The sequence below is a fragment of the Cryptotermes secundus genome, unplaced genomic scaffold (assembly GCF_002891405.2).
Source record: "Cryptotermes secundus unplaced genomic scaffold, Csec_1.0 scaffold833, whole genome shotgun sequence".
NCBI lineage: Eukaryota > Metazoa > Arthropoda > Insecta > Blattodea > Kalotermitidae > Cryptotermes > Cryptotermes secundus.
Genome location: NW_019725852.1, coordinates 166870 through 185130, shown reverse-complemented (window position 1 = coordinate 185130; position 18261 = coordinate 166870). Strand labels below are relative to the sequence as shown.

General features: G+C 41.3%; 1 protein-coding gene across 1 annotated transcript in view; it reads left to right on the top strand.

Moving 5' to 3' along the window:
- LOC111863800 (nuclear fragile X mental retardation-interacting protein 1) overlaps positions 1 to 10748 on the top strand; it is a 22277-nt gene extending 11529 nt beyond the window's left edge. Inside the window, exons 2-8 of the mRNA XM_023850505.1 lie at positions 656 to 853; positions 3668 to 3897; positions 5834 to 5982; positions 7045 to 7215; positions 7310 to 7492; positions 8039 to 8454; positions 10241 to 10748. Coding sequence (XP_023706273.1) covers positions 656 to 853; positions 3668 to 3897; positions 5834 to 5982; positions 7045 to 7215; positions 7310 to 7492; positions 8039 to 8454; positions 10241 to 10582 — 1689 coding nt within the window. The 3' untranslated portion in view covers positions 10583 to 10748. The remainder of the gene's footprint in view (positions 1 to 655; positions 854 to 3667; positions 3898 to 5833; positions 5983 to 7044; positions 7216 to 7309; positions 7493 to 8038; positions 8455 to 10240) is intronic.
- Positions 10749 to 18261: the final 7513 nt, after the last annotated feature.

Genomic DNA, 18261 nt, shown 5'->3' with positions numbered 1-18261 from the left:
TCCCCACCGGAGATATGAGATGTTAAAAATGGCCGATTTGGGGCCCAGAGCAAAGTTTGGAAGCTCCTGGAAAATTTTGGAAACTAGGTACGGGATTCAAAACTAAGTGATTATATTCCCCATATAGGTAACAACAAATGGTAGAAATCACAGATCTGATACTTTCCCCCTCCCATTGGTTTTTGAAGGTCAAAAATAGCGTTTTTCCCAAAATCGATAGGTAAGTTTCAAGTTTAATTACACCTACAGAAAGTGAGCTGAGTAAAAACTTGTAATAATATGATTTGTAGTCCATATCATGAGGAACAAATAGCGTTTTTATTGGAGTCTGTAGCTTCAATAGTTATCGAGATATGGAAGATAACGCAAACCTCCATTTCAGCCGAAAACGCGTTTTTTCGCATTATAAAAACGCCTGTACCGAGAGAACTGAGCGGATTAGAATTTTTTTAAAAATTTTTTTGTAGTATGAAAATATGTATAAATAAGTGTACAAAATATAATTTTTTTTAAAAATGGTGAGCGACCTTTCTGGATGATTTCACATGGAATGACCCACCCGTGACCTTCCCACTTGCAGCATAATGCCTCAACCAGCTATGCTACTGTGTTCCCTTTGGAGCAGTTATGGGAATTTAATATTATTGATGAACAGTTGCAGGAGAATGAATTGAATAAACCTTGGGTGACCGAGGCCATGAAGAATGAAATAATTAAAAAGCACAAGCTGCACCAGAAGGCTAAGAAAAGCAACGAAGAGAATGATTGGAAGGAGTTCAAGGAACAGAAGACTCGGGTGGCCACAATGATTCGTGAAGCTAAGCTTGAGTACATCGGCAGCCACCCAGAGGAGGTAAGATTTATTGTTATGTGGCTTGCACCATTTACATGAAAACATAGGGACATTTGGGGGTCCATTGCCAGAGAGTTTCCCTTCATGTGTTCATGTCTTGAGCACCACTTGTTTTTATGTAGCAGGATTTTCCAAACTTCAGTCATGTCCATCATAGGAACCCCCTGTTGTGGTTTTTGTGATGTAATCCTGTGTTACATATAAACAGTTGAGACAGTGCTCAACATAAATTCTGTTTACAAATTTCTTGAGCTCATATGTTTATCTGAACTCATGTCATGACCTGCGTTTGGGAATTGCTGCCACAGCTTGTCTTGTACCTTAGTGGTTTGTAATGAATCGGTTAAAATACTTCTTTATTTACTTATAAAACTTAAAGTTGTCATTGAACATTAGTATTATGTAAGCTTATTGAATAATCTTTGCTAATAATTTTACTGTGCTTCCTTATGCCACTATATTACATGTCCCATAATTTTGTTGATATATTATTGCATTAATTATTTGTCATGCCCTTTCTCAATCAAAACAGTGCTTTTTTAAATGAAATTGATCACTCAAAATAATCCATATTTTTTCACATGGGATTTAATTCCAGGACGTTGATAAAATCATGGCAGAAGTCAACAATAAAGGAAAGAAGTGATGAGAATATTTTGCTGGGCCCCACAGTGTAGCCTGTTTCTTATCATATCCATTCGTCACGTTTCACTTAGTGATAATCGATGTTTAATGTTAGCATTCTAAAGAACTCTGTTAGATGTGTTTCATGTGCAGTGAGTGGGGTGTTGCACGCGTGCAACAAAACAAACTGTTCTCAGTAGACATTCTCTCATTAATATCGAAGGTATGCACTAGGCAGGTCTGCTTACCCAAAACAAAATGTAAACATACACCATGTCTTAATTGCTAGAAAGTGTCTGTGTTGCGGTATGTATATCCTGCTGTGCAACGTAGTGACATTTGGTTGAATTCACTTAGATCTGGAATCGTGACATAATTCAGTGGAATTGTAGACCTTAGCAAATGTAGGTGTTAGTGACAAGTCCCCACATCAGAAAACTGGGGAGATCACTGGACCATATGCTTCACACCTTGGATGAAATTGTATCTTTCATTATATTGAGGTGGGTAAGTGGATGCTGGCTGGCTGCCTGTAAATGGCAACCGTGGAATCATAATATTATCATGTCATTTCAAAATCTGCAGTGTTGATGTACTTCAAAATTTTAGAGCATCTAACCAATCATTTGATGAGTAAATTGCTAATTTCTGACTGGTCTGGCATTCAGCAAGCAGTGCTCTGTGTTATAAGTTTTTAACAATTGTGTAACTTAGTTGCTACAGGCTTTTCATAAATGAGATGTACATTAAAACCCAAAACTGGTCCACATTTTTTGATGTTTATTAAGGAAATAAAAGACATTTATGTGGAATTTCTAAATTGTTTTAATAGTATTTTGTATACCATTCAAAATTGTATGTTTATAATTCAGTGTCTGTCAGTATTGCTGTTACTTTATATTAGTTTATATGACATAAATTACTGTTTGTGCAAGTGTGAAAAGGTAATGTTTTTTAATTGTATTTCCTTTCTGTGAACATCATTATTATGGACTGCTGTTTGAAAGTGACTGAAATTTTGCTCTAGTTGGCATTTGAAAATGAATATATATTTTAATACTGACATATATTTGTTATGCAAGAAAAATCTTTGGAGAACAGACCATGTCTCGGACATGAGGCAGTCTGTCTGTTGACCTAACATCAGCACATGATGTGCGAACTGGAGTGTCCACAGTAAGTTCACCTTCCTACTTCACTGATTTCTTCAGTAAAATGTTTCAAAATTTGAAGTACCATTGTAAGAAGTAGGGAATGCTTAATGAGGAACATACTGTTGCATGTACTTCATAGAGATGTCTCTATGATCTTAGTCATAGTGATTGTCAGTAATTATACATTGTGAGTGCAGCTTTCAAAAATAACATGAGTTCTGTATGCTGACTTGTGTTGCATCTATCTTTCATGTGCTGTTAAAATATACCAGTTTATAAATTGTGATCAGAAAGTTACAGACTTTATTTACAGTATTGACATACACACACATCAACTGTCATGGTACAGTTGGGATCTCCAGCTAACCTATGTGATTCCAGTCCCATCTCTGGATGTGCGATGTTAAATTATGCTATCGCCAGCATTGAAAGGTATAAAAGAGAATGAAAAATCCTTTTTAATTCTATTTCAAACAATGAAAAGTCTGTAGATAAGAAGTCAGTTTGACTTTGGAGTTGACTATTTTTTCCACCTGAAGCAGAAGGTAAAAAAGTTCTAAATTTAAATCACTTAAGTGAACCAAGTGTTCCAAGCTTTACTGAACTACTTTAAGCCCACATCAGTGTCATATACCAGTGTGATGCTTTTAGTGTTGCGTTAGTGCAATGCAAAATGGAGAAAGAAGAAGTGTGATTGATAGATTAGGTGAGAGAATGTTTTTTTAAATTACAGTTATGGGATATTATTGCTTAGTAAAGTAATGATTCATTTTTAGCTACATTAGCTTCAGAAGAGTGAAGTGCTGTGTTGCTGTTTGTTACTGAGAAGTTATTTACATAGCTCTAATCAAAAAATTAGAATTGAAATTAGTGCTCAGATGCACTGCCCCCCCTCCTTTGGCTCCAATGATGTTTTTTTTTTCTCTCTTGAAAGTTGGGGTTGTAAAACTAGAATAGTGTGTATATATGACAGTTACATATCAGGAAATAGTGTTTGTTGCATATTTTTTAGACCTGTTTTGTTGGGCTCCTACAGGGTAAAGAGTATTACTGTGAAACATGTGATCGAGAATTCAAGAATGAATCCAAATGGGCTCAACATGTACAAGAGCATCGTGTATGTGGCCTGGATGGGTGTCAGTTCATGGCACATCCAAAGGTCATATCAAAACATGTGCAAATGCAACATGATACAGGGTTGTACAAGAAAATCGGCAACGTGTATAGTCCAGAGGACATTGCGAAGTGGATTGCAGACAGGAAAAGGTGAGATGCAGTTCTTGTTGTAATTTTTTGGGCAAGAAACGTGATAGGTTATTGCTTTATTGGCTCAAGAAATGTGTCGTCTGTGTAACTGCATGGGCATCTTGGGTGCAGGTGAGTCTAGCAGTAACACTCCAAACTTGTATTCATGTGGTGCTCAGTTTGAATCTCAGCTGGTGAGCCACGTTTACGTATGGCTCGATTGTAGTTGTTTTGGTACTGTCAGATGGCCGGGTGTTCACCTTCCCTATTTGGCCCCCCTCCCCACTTCCTACATTGCAGAGTATGTTCTGTATTCCGGTTTATCATGTGATCTCCCCCCCCCTTCCGCCAGCTCTTCCAGTATATTCTGCCAGCTTGGTCTGAATACACAGAATGAGGACCCCTCAGTGGGTTACCAGCCATCGCAGAGGTAGGTGGAAATTCGGTTTTGAAAGTGCATTCAAAATTCAGTTTTGGTCGGTTGTTTTGACCATCAGGGGCTGTGCCTGCCTTGTGGAAGAGAGATAAATGTCGGGCATTCAGTTAAATATTGTGATATCATTGGGCTTCCTTAGTGCCTCTTTTGTATGGTAGATATTTTCTGTATATGTACATTGTTAAGTGAGTCAAGTTGAGATCTGTGTTATTTTTTTTTTTGTGTACAGATTGACAGTGCCCCAAGATTCTGTTGCCAGAGGGCTAGTTAATGAGATTGTAAGAAGATAGCCATGTATTTCTAGAGGAGAGGATTGAGGAAGAGCATTTCTCTGAATCATTGCTAGCTTCAACACCCCAGTAACAATGGGTGAATCAGGGACAACGGCAGCAATCCCCGTCCTGGAAATTCAGTAGGGTAAAGAGGGGAGGAGGTGCTCACTGGAACACCAGCTATCCTGATTGAGGTTTCTCGGCTTCTCCAGGCAAATGCCAGGATCAGGCTGTGACAGCCTCCTTCCAAATCCTTTCTAGTTTGTCATCTGCTATGTGGACTAGATATGGACAGGATCACGAAATAACCCCCTGTAACATATCAGTTTAGGATATCTTCCATTTAGTTTTTGTTGTGGGGCCAAAATCTGCTGCTACCAGGAGGCCTGTAATGTGATGCTGCTGTATGGAGGGGTTTGTTTGTGATGTGAAACACTTTGCTGCTCAGCTATACGTCTAGGCCCAGGAGTTAAGTATTTGACCATAGTGAACAGTTGGGGGCCACACCATACCTACAGGTGGGAAAGTTACAGGTTTGATTCCCCATGAGGTCACTTGATTTTTCAATTGACCTAGTCCTACCAGGCACACAGTGGCCCCTGGGGTCAACTCAGCCTCAGACAGAAGTGAGTACCAGAAATCTCCCTGGGGGTAAGGGGGGGGCATCCAGTGCTTGAGGCTGACAACCTCACCACCATCTGTGTACTGATTGTCTAGAAAATGTGGGAGCCTCGATGTCTCAGAATCCTTTGGGCCTCCACAGCCTGTTACAGGGATGGCTTTACTTTTTTTCTTTAGTGAAATAGTTCTTGGAGGTGAGGAAGCTCTGACAGTAGTTGTATCAACAATCAAGTTGGCTCAGTCACTAATGTTTCGATTCAAGTCTTTGTGAGTACAACTATCATGAATGAGGTTTCTCATGGGTTTCCTCAGCCTGTCCAAACATGCTGGTATAGTACTCAGACTTGGCTATGACTGCTACTGCATTCTTTTTCCAGTTCATTATTAACCTACCATTTGTCTACCTACTGTTCATCCTACCAATGGGCACTACTTAATTGAACATTATGACGGCATCATTAAATGAACAAATTAATAAGTAAAATATGTTTCTCCCATGACAGTTCTGTTTCACTTTCCATATCAAAATTTATAATAAACATATTCTATCATGTATTATGCAGCGGGAACAAAAATAATTAGAACATTTCTGTAAATGTTTGTAGCCCTTCCATATTCTTATTTATAGACTGTATCCTACTAAGGAGCATGTAGCACAGAGACAAGCTGAACAAGAGGAGAAGTTGAAGAGGGGCGAGAGACTTGGTGAAATTAAGAATCGCTTTGGGAGGAATTCAGTTTCCTTTAACTCAGGAGGAAGGAGGGGCACAGGTGGAGGTAAATGTGATTTTGTAAGTTTGAATAACAATATCTTGTGAATATGACGAGGCAGGAGAATGTATGTTAGGAGGTGGAGGTGATTTGATGTTGGTAGGCGGTTGTGTTCCTTTGTGGATGAAACTTTGAGTTGGCTTGACAAGTTTCTAACTGTCAGTAGTGTTAAAGCATTCATTCTCCGGTATTGGACATACTTCTTGCACCTCCTCGGCCTCCAGATCTTTCAGCTCTTGATTATTTCTCTGGGGATGCCTGAAAGACTGTTTTGAATCAGGATGTATGCCCTTCAGGAACTGAAGACTTGGATAAAACAAGAAGTTCAGACTTACTACAGCATGTGATGAACAGTTTCCTTCATGAAAGGGTACAGGAAATAGTGAGAGGCCATGGAGAGCATTTGATTGGTGTCATTTTTAAGAAGTAATTATTTAGTAAATATATTGTGATCAGAAGTTTTTCCAAGCCCCTAATTGTTGCGCAAGCTTCAGAAGAGAAAGCATACTCAGTGCTACAGACTTGTTTTGTTCAGTTATCATACTGGGGTAGAATTGTCTGGCATATCTTGCCTGGTGTGAGAAATTGCTAGAAGCCTCCAAACTCTGTGTGTCAGCAAACACAGGTCTTCCTCTCTCCACTCCCTCATATTTATAATAATTTTGTACGTAATTGTTTCTTCAGTTTTATCACATAAAATCGGTTGTGTGATATAAAATTCTTTTTAATATGAAAGCACCATCTTTATCAAGTTGACCAATTGTCTATAACTTGGCTCTGGCATCTCTGCTGTAACAGCCATATGTCATCTCCAGGAGATTTTTATGTTTACACTTAGATTGTGCTAGCATTTGTTGTGTTATCAGCAGATGACTGCCCTGTGCTGTCTTTTTGACCAGACAGTAAAATTGATTTATCAGTACACAGCAAAGAGGATAGAAGAACAAGATATATCACTGCAGTAGCAGGTACTTCCTGTCATTTGAATGTAAATGCAAAGGCAAGCAGGGGTGCCAATCGAACTATACTTCAGAGGGTTAATACTCTGTTTTATTTCAATGTTCCCAGGCTTTGGAAGAAGGGGTAGAGGTAGAGGCCGAGGCCATCCGTATAGGTCCTTCCCCTGTGCCAACAGCAACTCTGGGGCAATGGACAAAACTAGGAAAAGGCTGCAGTTGGAGATTGCTCATGAAGTGGAAGACAATGTGTGCAGAAAACTTCCTCCATTCCCTGGCACAGGTAAGAAGTGTAAGAGGCATAATTTTCTGTAGTTGTGTGGTGATGTCAGTAGTGACACTTGGGCCAAACACTTCTGAACATTGTTTCAATTTAGCTGCATTCAGTGATGTGATGGTGGCGGCATCTATTGGAGAAGGTGGCAGTGACGAAGATCATGGACAGTTCAGCGACTCAGAGTGGGAGGCTGCAGGCAGTGTTGCACCAAGTAACATACACGTTCCAGTTGTAAGCAAAGCTTTAAGCAGTCTTATGGGGCTATATGCATCAGAATCTGAAGGTAAAGTAGTCTGATAAAGAGTGAGACCCTGTTTTGTCCCCAAACATTTAGCGAGTATCTTTTCTGGTCCCAGCCACAAAGCCTACTATTATCAGTGATGTATTATTTTCCCATATTTAATGAAGTTTAGTTTCGGTTTAGTAAATAACCTGCATTTAGTGTAATAAACCCATGTTTGCTCTTTGCTGTTAAGTCTTTGGCAGTTGATGTTGCATATCGAACACACAGCTCCCCTCTGTTATGAATGGTATTTAAAGTTTCACCATGCATAGTTTCTAAATTTGTGTAGTATTTAAAGAAAGATAAATAGAATTTGAGGGTGTGCTCTGGATTCATCTGTCTGCCTCAGGATAGGTTCCAGTGGGACTCTTGTGAACAGGCTAAGGATTCCTTGAATTCCACAAAAGGCAGATAATTTCTGGAGTGCTAAGTGACATTCAGTTTTTGAAGAAGGCTTGTGCTTCGTGGAGTTAGTTTAGAGGGTAGTGACTATACAGACAGGCAGTTGTAAGTTGTTGATTCTGAACTTTTTGTAATCTGTTTTAGGTGAAGAGGGCAAAGTGTCGCCAACTTGTGTCTTGTCTCACACAAGAATGGAAGAGGCAGTCCCTTGTGACAGTAGTGGAGTTAATAATGTAGACGTTGAAGGTAGTAGGACAATTATCACCACATTTCATAAGCAACATGAACACAGTTCAAAGTGCAGTGGCAGTGATAGTGGCCCTGATGAGGCCCCAATACTGCGTGAAAGCAGGAGTAACACATTTCTTACATGCGTGGAGTCTCATGAACATAGAGGTACTGCTGAGAACACTCGCAGGAGGAGGAGGCATCATAAACATAGTTCATGCAAGAAAGTTAACTCACCTGCCACTGAGAAAAGAGACAACATGAATAATGAAAGAAATAGTATAAATAAATTGTTACATGTGAGACAGAGGAAGCTGACTCTACTGGAGAAGGTAGGTGAATGTAATGTAATTGTTAGGTTTCTCTTTTCTAGTTACAGGATATGAGGGTGTGGTCTGGATTCATCTATCTGGCTCAGGATAGGTTCCGGTGGGACTCTTGTGAGCAGGATAAGGATTCCTTGAATTCCACAAAAGGCAGATAATTTCTGGAGTGCTAAGTGACCTTCAGTTTCTGAAGAAGGTTTGTGCTTCATGAAGTTAGTTTAGAGGTTAGTGACTATACAGACAGGCAGTTGTAAGTTGTTGGTTGGCCACACCATAGCTCAAACGGTTAGTCGCTGGCTTCCCACCACGCTTGCTCGGGTTCAATCCCGGGTCTGGTCAAGTGGGATTTGTGGTGGAATAAGTGGCTCTGGGGCAGGTTTCCTCCGAGTACTTCAGTTTCCCCTGCCAATCTTCATTCCATTAATTGCTCCACAATCACCCTCACTTATCATTTGGGGCTCGTACAATAGGCCAGAAGTGGCCGCAGTACAAGGGACTTGGTCCCACCCCACTAGTATAAAAAAAAGTTCTGAATTGTTGGTAATAATCTGTTTTAGGTGAAATGCCATTTGTATGTATACATAAAGTGATTTTTAATTTATTGTTGACTAGCATCATCTCTGAGACATTGTATACTGCTGTGACCCTATCTCTCAGGCGTTTGTAAGTTTGTGCGTATAGCGCTAGTATTTCATCCTGTCAGCAGATGGCTACCTTATGCTCTTCTGCAGTTTTTATTTTACCAGCGAAGTTATTTTGTCTCTTGATATGCACCAGAGTAAACCTAAAAATAAGATAACACTGCAGCAATGCTGCCATTTAAGCATAGCTGCAAGGGCTGGCAGGGTGCCATTTGAAGAAGTTTTCCAGCGGCTAATTATGTGGTATACGTGTATGTATATATATAAAGTATTACAGAGATTGATTAGTTAGTTATTGGAGAGGGTGGGTTTCCCCATGTCCTTAGACCAGTATTGGTCTATGATATTCTACCAGTCTCTATACCCTACCAATACTGGTGCGTACCATCAGTCTCGACCGAGCCAGCGAGTTCGGCCTCTACTGGCTTAGCGGTATCTATAATGCTTCCCCCATCTATCAGAGGCGATAGAGACTACTGTTGGGCGGGAAATGTTCTTGAATTTGGCTCAGTGACCTCCTTTGGAGATATGAGGTTCTTTTATGTGCTGTAAAGCTACGACACGGGACCCACAGCTTAAAGTCCCTCCTGGAGGACTTGTTCCCTGAATTTTTCCGCCCTTAAAAATTCCACGACCTCTGCCGGGTTTGAACCCGCGTACCACGAGTCATTAGGTGGGAACGTTACCTCTAGGCTACGGAGGCCACTTACAGAGATTGATTACATGAATGAACTTCCATGACCTCAGATTATGTGATACTTTGTTGAAGGGATATTTGCCTAGTCTTCTGTTCCCAAGATTTAACACATTAAAGCCCAGTGGTTGCTATATATACAGCGTGATTTAGCACACTAAAACTTTGTAGTCTGTTGACAAAGTGTGTTTTTGTATTCTGTACAGTTCTCATAGTAAACAGCGAATGTTTCCCTAAACAGCATTAATGAGTTGGGCTTTTTAGTGGAGATGTAATGTGTTTCCTGTGAGGTATGGACTGAATTTTTATATATTATTTGGAAGAAATTCAGTCTCTAAAGAGTTAACATCTGAATGCTGATGGCTTAATGGACTAGGTTTATTGATGTCATTATATTTTCTTAGCACATTGTGATGTCTAAAATGCCTGTTGCAGTAACAGCACGTTTCTGTTTTAGCTTTTGAGCCGTGAAATCAGACATGAGAGAAACATGGTTTTGCAGTGTGTCAGATATGCTATACAGAATAATTTCTTCACTGGAAATGCGGGTGTGGAAACCGAGAAGGTCACACACAGTTTAAATGCTGTCCTGCAGTGCGTTCATTATGTAGTTGGCACTGACTTTCTGGGTGTTTTATTACACGCACACTCTGATGACACAGTTGGGAGTAAAGAAGGCGGAGGAGAGTCTGACAATTATAAAGTGGTTTGTAATTCAGTGAATGAAATAAATAATAAAATGTATGTAGTAGAATCTGACCTAGGAAGTGTAAGTGATACAGATGCTGTTAGCAGGTGAAAAATTCAAATATGTACATGAAGTAAAGAATATGGTTGGAGTTGTGTATTAAAGCAGTGAGTAGGAATGTGATGTGAGCAGTCTGAAATGTGGTTTCTTCTTCAACTGTAAGTTGTAAGATTTGTGTTTATTATACATTGCAACAACTGTTTATTGAATGTTTGAATGGACTTGTAATATTTTGTGATGTGTTGTTCCTGGTATGTAAAATGAAACTATAAGGGGCAGTCAAGTGAAAATGGGTCACCATGCAAAACTCACACAGTGCGCAAGTTGGTAACACTGGAATTTGATTATGGTACAGACATCTAGTTGGGACTTGGGAAAACACAGTGACATTGTGCCCTTGCACACTAGTCATTTGTTTATTGTGCTGGAAGTAAGGTTAGCGCTACGTGTGGTCGTCCAACATCAGTGATGGAGGTGGGTAAAGAAGAACAGCGAAGTGTAGTGCACTTTTTGCCTGTTGAAGAAGTAGGAGGATGAGAAATTCATCGTCGCATATCTGTTGTTTATGGCGAACATAGCATGTTACATTCGCATGTGCTGGTGTGGCATAAGATATTCTGAGAGGGACGTGTGTGACTACAAGATGATGCTCACCCAGGACAGGCTCATTGTGTCATCACTCCTGATATTATTGCTGTGTTGGATGGTTATATCGAGGCAAACCGACGGATCACTGTGGAAGAAATTAGTCTTTTGATGGGAATAAGTCACGGTTCCATACACGCCATTATGACAAAACACCTGCTGTACCGCAAAAAATATATGCAGTGGATTCCACATCAACTCACGGAGGAACAGAAGACTCAGAGAATGGTTGCATCACTGGGTCACTTGCAACAATACCATGAGGAAGAGTATGCTTTTCTGTCCCGTATTGCTACTGGGGACGAAACTTCGTGCCATCATTTTGAACCCGAGAGCAAACGGCAGAGCCAGTGGTGGAAACATGTGAATTCTTAGTTACTATAGGATTCTGACGATGGTGTATAACACACTGATATATTGGGTTTCTGGACTATAGGACTAGTTTCTGGACTAGGACGATGGATATAGTCCAGAAACCCAATATATCAGTATGTGAATTCTTCCCCACCGAAGAAATCCAAAGCTGTACACACAAGTTCCAGTAAAGTGATGATGACGTTCTTCGATTGCAAGGGCCCTCTGCATGTCGAATTTCTCGAACATGGGGCTACAGTCAGTGCACAACACTATGAAGACACTTTGCAGACACTGGGAAGTGCCGTAAAGTCAAAACGCCCTGGAATGCTATTGAATGGCATTATCCTTCATGATAATGCACGCCCTCACACTGTCAACTCTGTGAGGAATATGCTACAGAGATTTGGTTGGGAAGTGCTTCAACATCCCCCCTACAGCCCAGATCTCTCCCCATGTGATTTTCACATTTTTGGAGACGTAAAGAGAGACATTCGTGGACATCAGTTTGCATCGGACGAAGACACGTGTGGCTGGGTAAAAATGTGGTTCCATAGACAGCCCACAAGCTTTTTCAAGGATGGGATTGACCGTCTTATCTTCCACTGGGATAAATGTATTAACAGTTTTGGAGATTACTTTTGAGTTAAGAGATGTTCTTTAATATGTTTTGGCTTCTGACCTGTTTTCATTTGACTGCCCCTCATAGTATGAGGAGTGTTCCGTATATAATACCTCCTATTTTTTTAAATGAAAACTACAACAGATACAGAAAGCATAATAATGCAGTTACATAGAGCAAGATTTCAGCTACTTACAGTTATTTTTCCACATAGTCACCACCATTCGTTATGCACTTTTGCCAGCGATGAGCAAGAGCCTGTATGCTGCGCCCGTAAAAGTCTGCGCCAGCAGAGGCTAGCCACTTTCTTACAGCTGCAGTGACAGCATTGTTGTCTGGAAAATGTTGTCCACGTAGTCCATCTTTCTTAGGCCAAAGAGATGGAAGTCTGAAGGTGCTAAATCGGGGCTGTAAGGTGGATGTGGTAGGACAGTCCAGCCAAACTTTTCAATGTGCGCGGTGGTCGCCAAACTGGTATGGGGTCTAGTGTTATCGTGTTGCAAGTGAAAGGTTGTCTGCTTCTCTGGCCTGACTCAGGAAATGCGGGCTTTCAGCTTAGCATTGTCTTGTAGTGTTCAGAATTGACAGCCTCACCAGGCTCCAGGAAATCCAAGAAAGTCACACCCCGCCTCTCCCAAAAGACTGTGTACATCACTTTTCCTGCCGATGCCTGTGTCTTGAACTTTTTTTCTTGGGCAATCTGGATGTTGCCACTCCATGGACTGTCTTTTGGATTCCAGCTCTTAGTGGTGACACCACGGTGAAGATGCTGCCCAGAAACTTATCACCTTCAGCCTCAAATTGGTGCAACAGGTCCTGACAGACTTCCATTCGATGAGTTTTGTGGTCCTGTTTAAGCATCTGTGTTACCCACCTGGAACAACCTTTGCAATAATCCTGCTTCCCCAACATTGTTTACAATGCATTACAGCCGATATTAATCCATGCACACAGTTCCCTGGTTGTTATCTGCCGATCTGTATGGATGAGCTGATCGAGGTGCTATTCATTGTGAGGAGTGGCAGCTGAGCAGGGACGCCCAGGGCGTTGCTTGTCATGCACTTCACTTTTGCCACTTGAAACGCACTACCCACCGCCTCACTTGCTGACATCCGCTATATCGTCTCTGTACACCTTTAGCAAGTGTCGATGGATGTCAGTGGGTGCAATTTGTTTGGCAGTGAGAAATTCAGTAACACATTTCTGTTTCGTATGCACTTCTATGTCAGACACCATTCTGGTAGACTGCTCTGCTCTTGCTATCTGTCGCACGACAACCAAACTAACAGCACATTGGCGGGAAGGTTCAGCCTTTACTACAACACCAACATCCAGCTCAGATGTTATATATTAACACAAAAATAGGAGGCATTATATATGGAATGCCCTTTGTAATTTGTGATGTCATACCACAGTACATGAAGCATCTTGAGACTTTTTGTCTTCTGCCTTTCCTCTGAAAAGGGGATGGATATGGGATGCGCCAGTTGAATGATGTGATAGCTAAAATGTCTGTTAATATTTCAGAATTCTACCTGTTGCATATTTAATGGTGCTGTGAATAGTGCATATTACAGCATAAAATAATTTTGATGATAGTGAATAATAAGCTGCATAGGCTGTGGAAGGTTGGGTGGAAAATAATGGATGTGGGTGGTGGGGATTTATTTTGGCTGTCAGCCTTGCACTGACCCCACATTTCCCACTTTCCATTTCTCAGCACCAGTATCAAACTGACAATGCAAAGATTCTGTAGGCCGAACGAACAGACCTGTATAGAGGAATAAGGAATAAGAGGAGTTAACAATCTAGAAGTAACTTAGTGAAGGATGAGAATGGTGATCTGCTTGACGATTCCCACAACATTTTGAGTAGGTGGACGAATTGCCTCTCTCAGTTGTTCAGTCTACAAGGTGGTTCAAATATGACCGGGACTGATTTTTTTTTTTAAAACCATAATTGCCAAACACTTACATGCACATGTCAGTCTTCAATGTATTCCCTTCCAGATTCAACCCCTTTTTTCTAGCCTTCTGGAAGCATCCTGATGCCCTTTTCAAAAAAGGCTTGTGGTTGGTGTATCCACTCCCGAACAGTCATTTTCCACAAACCGCATGCCTTGCAAGTCTGATTTTGACCTTCCGAACACGTAGAAATCACATGGGGCCAAATCGGGACTGTATGGCGGATGTTTCAGAAGGTTCCATTTCAATTTCCAGATGGTTTCCATTGTTTTGGCTGTATGGGGGCGTGCATTGTCTTGAAGGAAGGCCACCCCCTTGGATTGGATCTTTTCCTTCACATCTGTTGCCAGGAGGTCTGAGTAATAAGCTGCATTGACTGTTCTGGCATCTGTCAGAAAGTCCACATGGATAACCCCCTGCCAGTCCCAGAAGAATGTTGCCATCACTTTTCCTGCTGAATGGCTCCTCCGCGCTCTCTTGGGTTTGGGAGAACTGGTATGCCACCACTCGCGTGATGACTGCTGGGACTCAGGAATGAAGTAGTGTACCCACGTTTCATCGGTGGTCACTGTAGACTTCAAAAATGCATCACCTTCATCTTCAAACTACTGTAGGAGACTACTGGCAGCTTGGATGCGCACCATTTTGTTCACGTCCGTCAAAGTGCGTAGTACCCACCGTGCATTCACCTTGCGATAGTGCAGGTGGTATTTCACAATGTCTTCTACACTATCAACACTGATGGACAGCATTGCTCCAAGTTCCTTGATAGTGATGCGCCTATTCTCATGAATAAGCACGTCTGCACGATCAGTGTTTGGCTCGGTGACATGTTCGTGGCCGACGATCATGTGGTTCATTCTCTCAGCCCTCTCTGAAGCACTTACACCACTCAAACACACGGGTCCGTGAGAGACACTCATCCCCATACTGTTGTTGGAGTCTGTGCTGAATTTCAGCAGATGGGACGTTTTCTCCAACAAGGAATTTGATCACAATGCGTTGTTCCACGCTCCGCGGTACATTCTGTTCGGTTATTACTCAAGCAATTTCCAGACAGGACTGAACAGGTTCTAACCCAAAAAGGAGGGAGGGTGGAGGTTGTGGCTTCACTCTTTCAAGGTCGCACAGCTGCTGCGCAGTGCGACTTGTTTACACACACAGTTCCGGTCATATTTGAACCACCTTGTACATACAGGTAAGCCATTAGTGCCTAGTCATAGTTCTTTTGTGGTTGAAATTGCTGTTGCAAGTCAAAAGGATATGAATCACCAGGTAATAATCAAATTCTGGCATAACTGATTCAAGCAGGAGGGGAAACATTACAATCTGAGATCTCTAAACTCGTTAATTCTATTTGGAATAAGGAAGGATTTTCTGATCTGATCAGTATTATTGTACCAGTTCACAAGAAGGGATCATATGAAATCATCGAGGATCATCAGTATGGGTTTCGATGTAACAGATCAATTACTGATCAGATCTTTTGAATTCATCAGATACTGGAGAGAAAATGGGAGTACAGTGAGACAGTACGTCAGCTATTTGTAGACATCAAGAAAGCCTGTGGTTCGGTTTTTGGTAATGGGGGATAGGAGGAATGCATATAGGATATTGGTGGGAAATCTGGAAGGAAGGAGACAAGTGGAAAGACCAAGACACAGGTGGGCGAACAAAATTAGAATGGATCTTAGATAGGATGGGTTGGTTGGATTGATCTGGCTCAGGATAGGGATCAGTGGAAGGCTCTTGTGAAGATGGTAATGAACTTTTTGGTTCCATAAACTGCTGGGAAGTTCTTGAGTAGCTGCACAATTGGCAACTTCTCAAGAAGGCTCAGTTCACATACTTGGGGGGGGGGAACCGTGATTTTAATCTGCAAGCGAACTATACCGACCGAGTGATCGCCGCTTGTCGGCAAAGTTTAGTGCCAACTTTTGTGGATAGAGGGTGTCATGTGGTCAGTGCAACAAATTCCCATGGCCGTTAATTTCAGTTTTCTAGACCGGAGCCGCTATTTTCTTGAAATAGCTCCACAATTATCATCACGAGGCTGAGTAGACCACTTTCCAGACCCACTTCTTCTCAGAAAAAATCTGGTAGTGCCGGGAATCGAACCTGGAATGACAGTCAAAATTTGGTTAATGAGGACATTAAAGAGCTAATGGAATTTGACTAGTGCTTGCTATCATTTTAGACTACAAAAAATTATAATTTTGTCTGTAGCGTGAAATGTAGTCTCTGACATTAAGGGAGCAACTTAGACTGAGGGTGTTTGAGAACGGGGTACTGAGGAGAATACTCATGAGGATAATTGAGGAGCTATTTCAAGGAAATAGCGCCTCCAGTCTAGAAAACAGAGATTAATGGCTGTGGGGATCCATTGCACTGACCACGTGACACCCTCTATCTGCAAAAGTTGGCATTAACTTTGCTGACAAGTGGCGGTCGCTAGTTCGCTTGCATACTACAGGCCATGGATTTTTTTTTTGTGCTGGGGAGAATATTTGGACTGCAGAGAGATGGAAGTGATGGGAGGTTGGAGAAAACTGCATAATGCCAATCTTCATAACTTGTGCTCTTTGCTGAGTATAATTACAATGATGAAGTTGAGAATGAGATGGGCAGGGCATGTAGCATGAACGGGGACGAAGAGAAATGCAAATAGGGTATTGGTGGGAAAGCCAGAAGAAAGATGCCACTAGGAAGACCAGTACATAAGTGGGTGGATAATAAAATGAATTTTAGAGACCGGATTGATCTGACTCAGGATAGGGACCAGTGAAGGGCGCTTGTGAACATGGTAATGAACCTTTGGTTTCCATAAAATGCTGGGAAGTTCTTGAGGAGCTGTACAACTTCTCAGGAAAGAGTCAGCCCCATGACATTAGTTATTTACAGGTGAGAGTGGAGGGGAGGTTGCTGCTAGGCAGATCTGTAAGAGAGAATCTGCTTAATTGGGGAGTCCATAGAACTCAACATGTTACATTTTTACCATTCTTTCCTTATGACATCAATTGTATGGGGTCTAAATCAGTTTAATGCCCAAATATCTGATTGTGGTATTGCAAAGATATGTGAGTAGTAGTTTTAGAATTATGCATATAATAGAGCTTGGATATCGACTTTTTGTTGTAAACTTGGAATGAAGTCTTGTGTAAGGACCACAGCATGCACTGAGAAGATGCTGTCTGGGGTGTGACATGTATGGTCTGGTAGATAAATACCAACGTTTATGATGAATGTGCTGGCTCCATTTTGAGGGCAGAGGAGTAATCCAAGCATGGAAGAAAAAATGTACAAATAATGGAGGTGGAGATATGACCAGGACCAAACGTTGGTATCAACCAGACTGTAGGTGTTTTATCTGAGAATATAGTAATCTAATCCTGTGCAAAATAAGGATGGACTTCATATGTTAACTCTAATGTATGCATGCTGAATCAGTTGAGGGAGTTATATAGCAAGGGCTACAGACTGGATGACCAAGCTTAAATTTCTGACAGGGATGAGATTTTTCTTTACTTCACTGCATCCAAACCAGTTCTAAGGCTCACCAAGCCTATCCAGTGGATATTGTGGGATTTAATGCTGAAGTGGCCAGGGTATGAAGTTTGCAACATGTTTTCTAATTGCTGAGGTCAGGAATGGTGGAGCTGTCCCTCTACTGCCTGAAAGGTCTTCATGGCATGGTCCTGAATTAAGAATGGGAATAACAACCTTTTTGTTGATTCAGTTCTGGTGATATACGCAGTAGTTCAAAGTCAACGTCTCATATTAATGGGAATGTTTGGATTTATACCTGACAGTCAGTTTGTAGAGTGGTATCAGCATCGTAAGGTACACATTGAAGCTAGATCTCATTTTGAACAATTTTTGTAAATTCAGTAAAAAATTTTGAATGTATTCTAGTGTACATTTTACTAATCAGTTAAATGGCTTTTGGGATACACTGTGCGTGATAGGTATCTGATGGAACAGTTCTGTTTGTAACAGTAACCAACCAAACTCCCACTGGGCCCATAGCCAAGTGTCATTCTAGCATGTCAGGCTGGTTGGCAGAAAGATTTTTTTATGTTGTGCCCCCTTTGGCTTTACCTTCCCCCTGCACCTCCAACTTTTGGGCTAGTTGACTGATGTGTTCA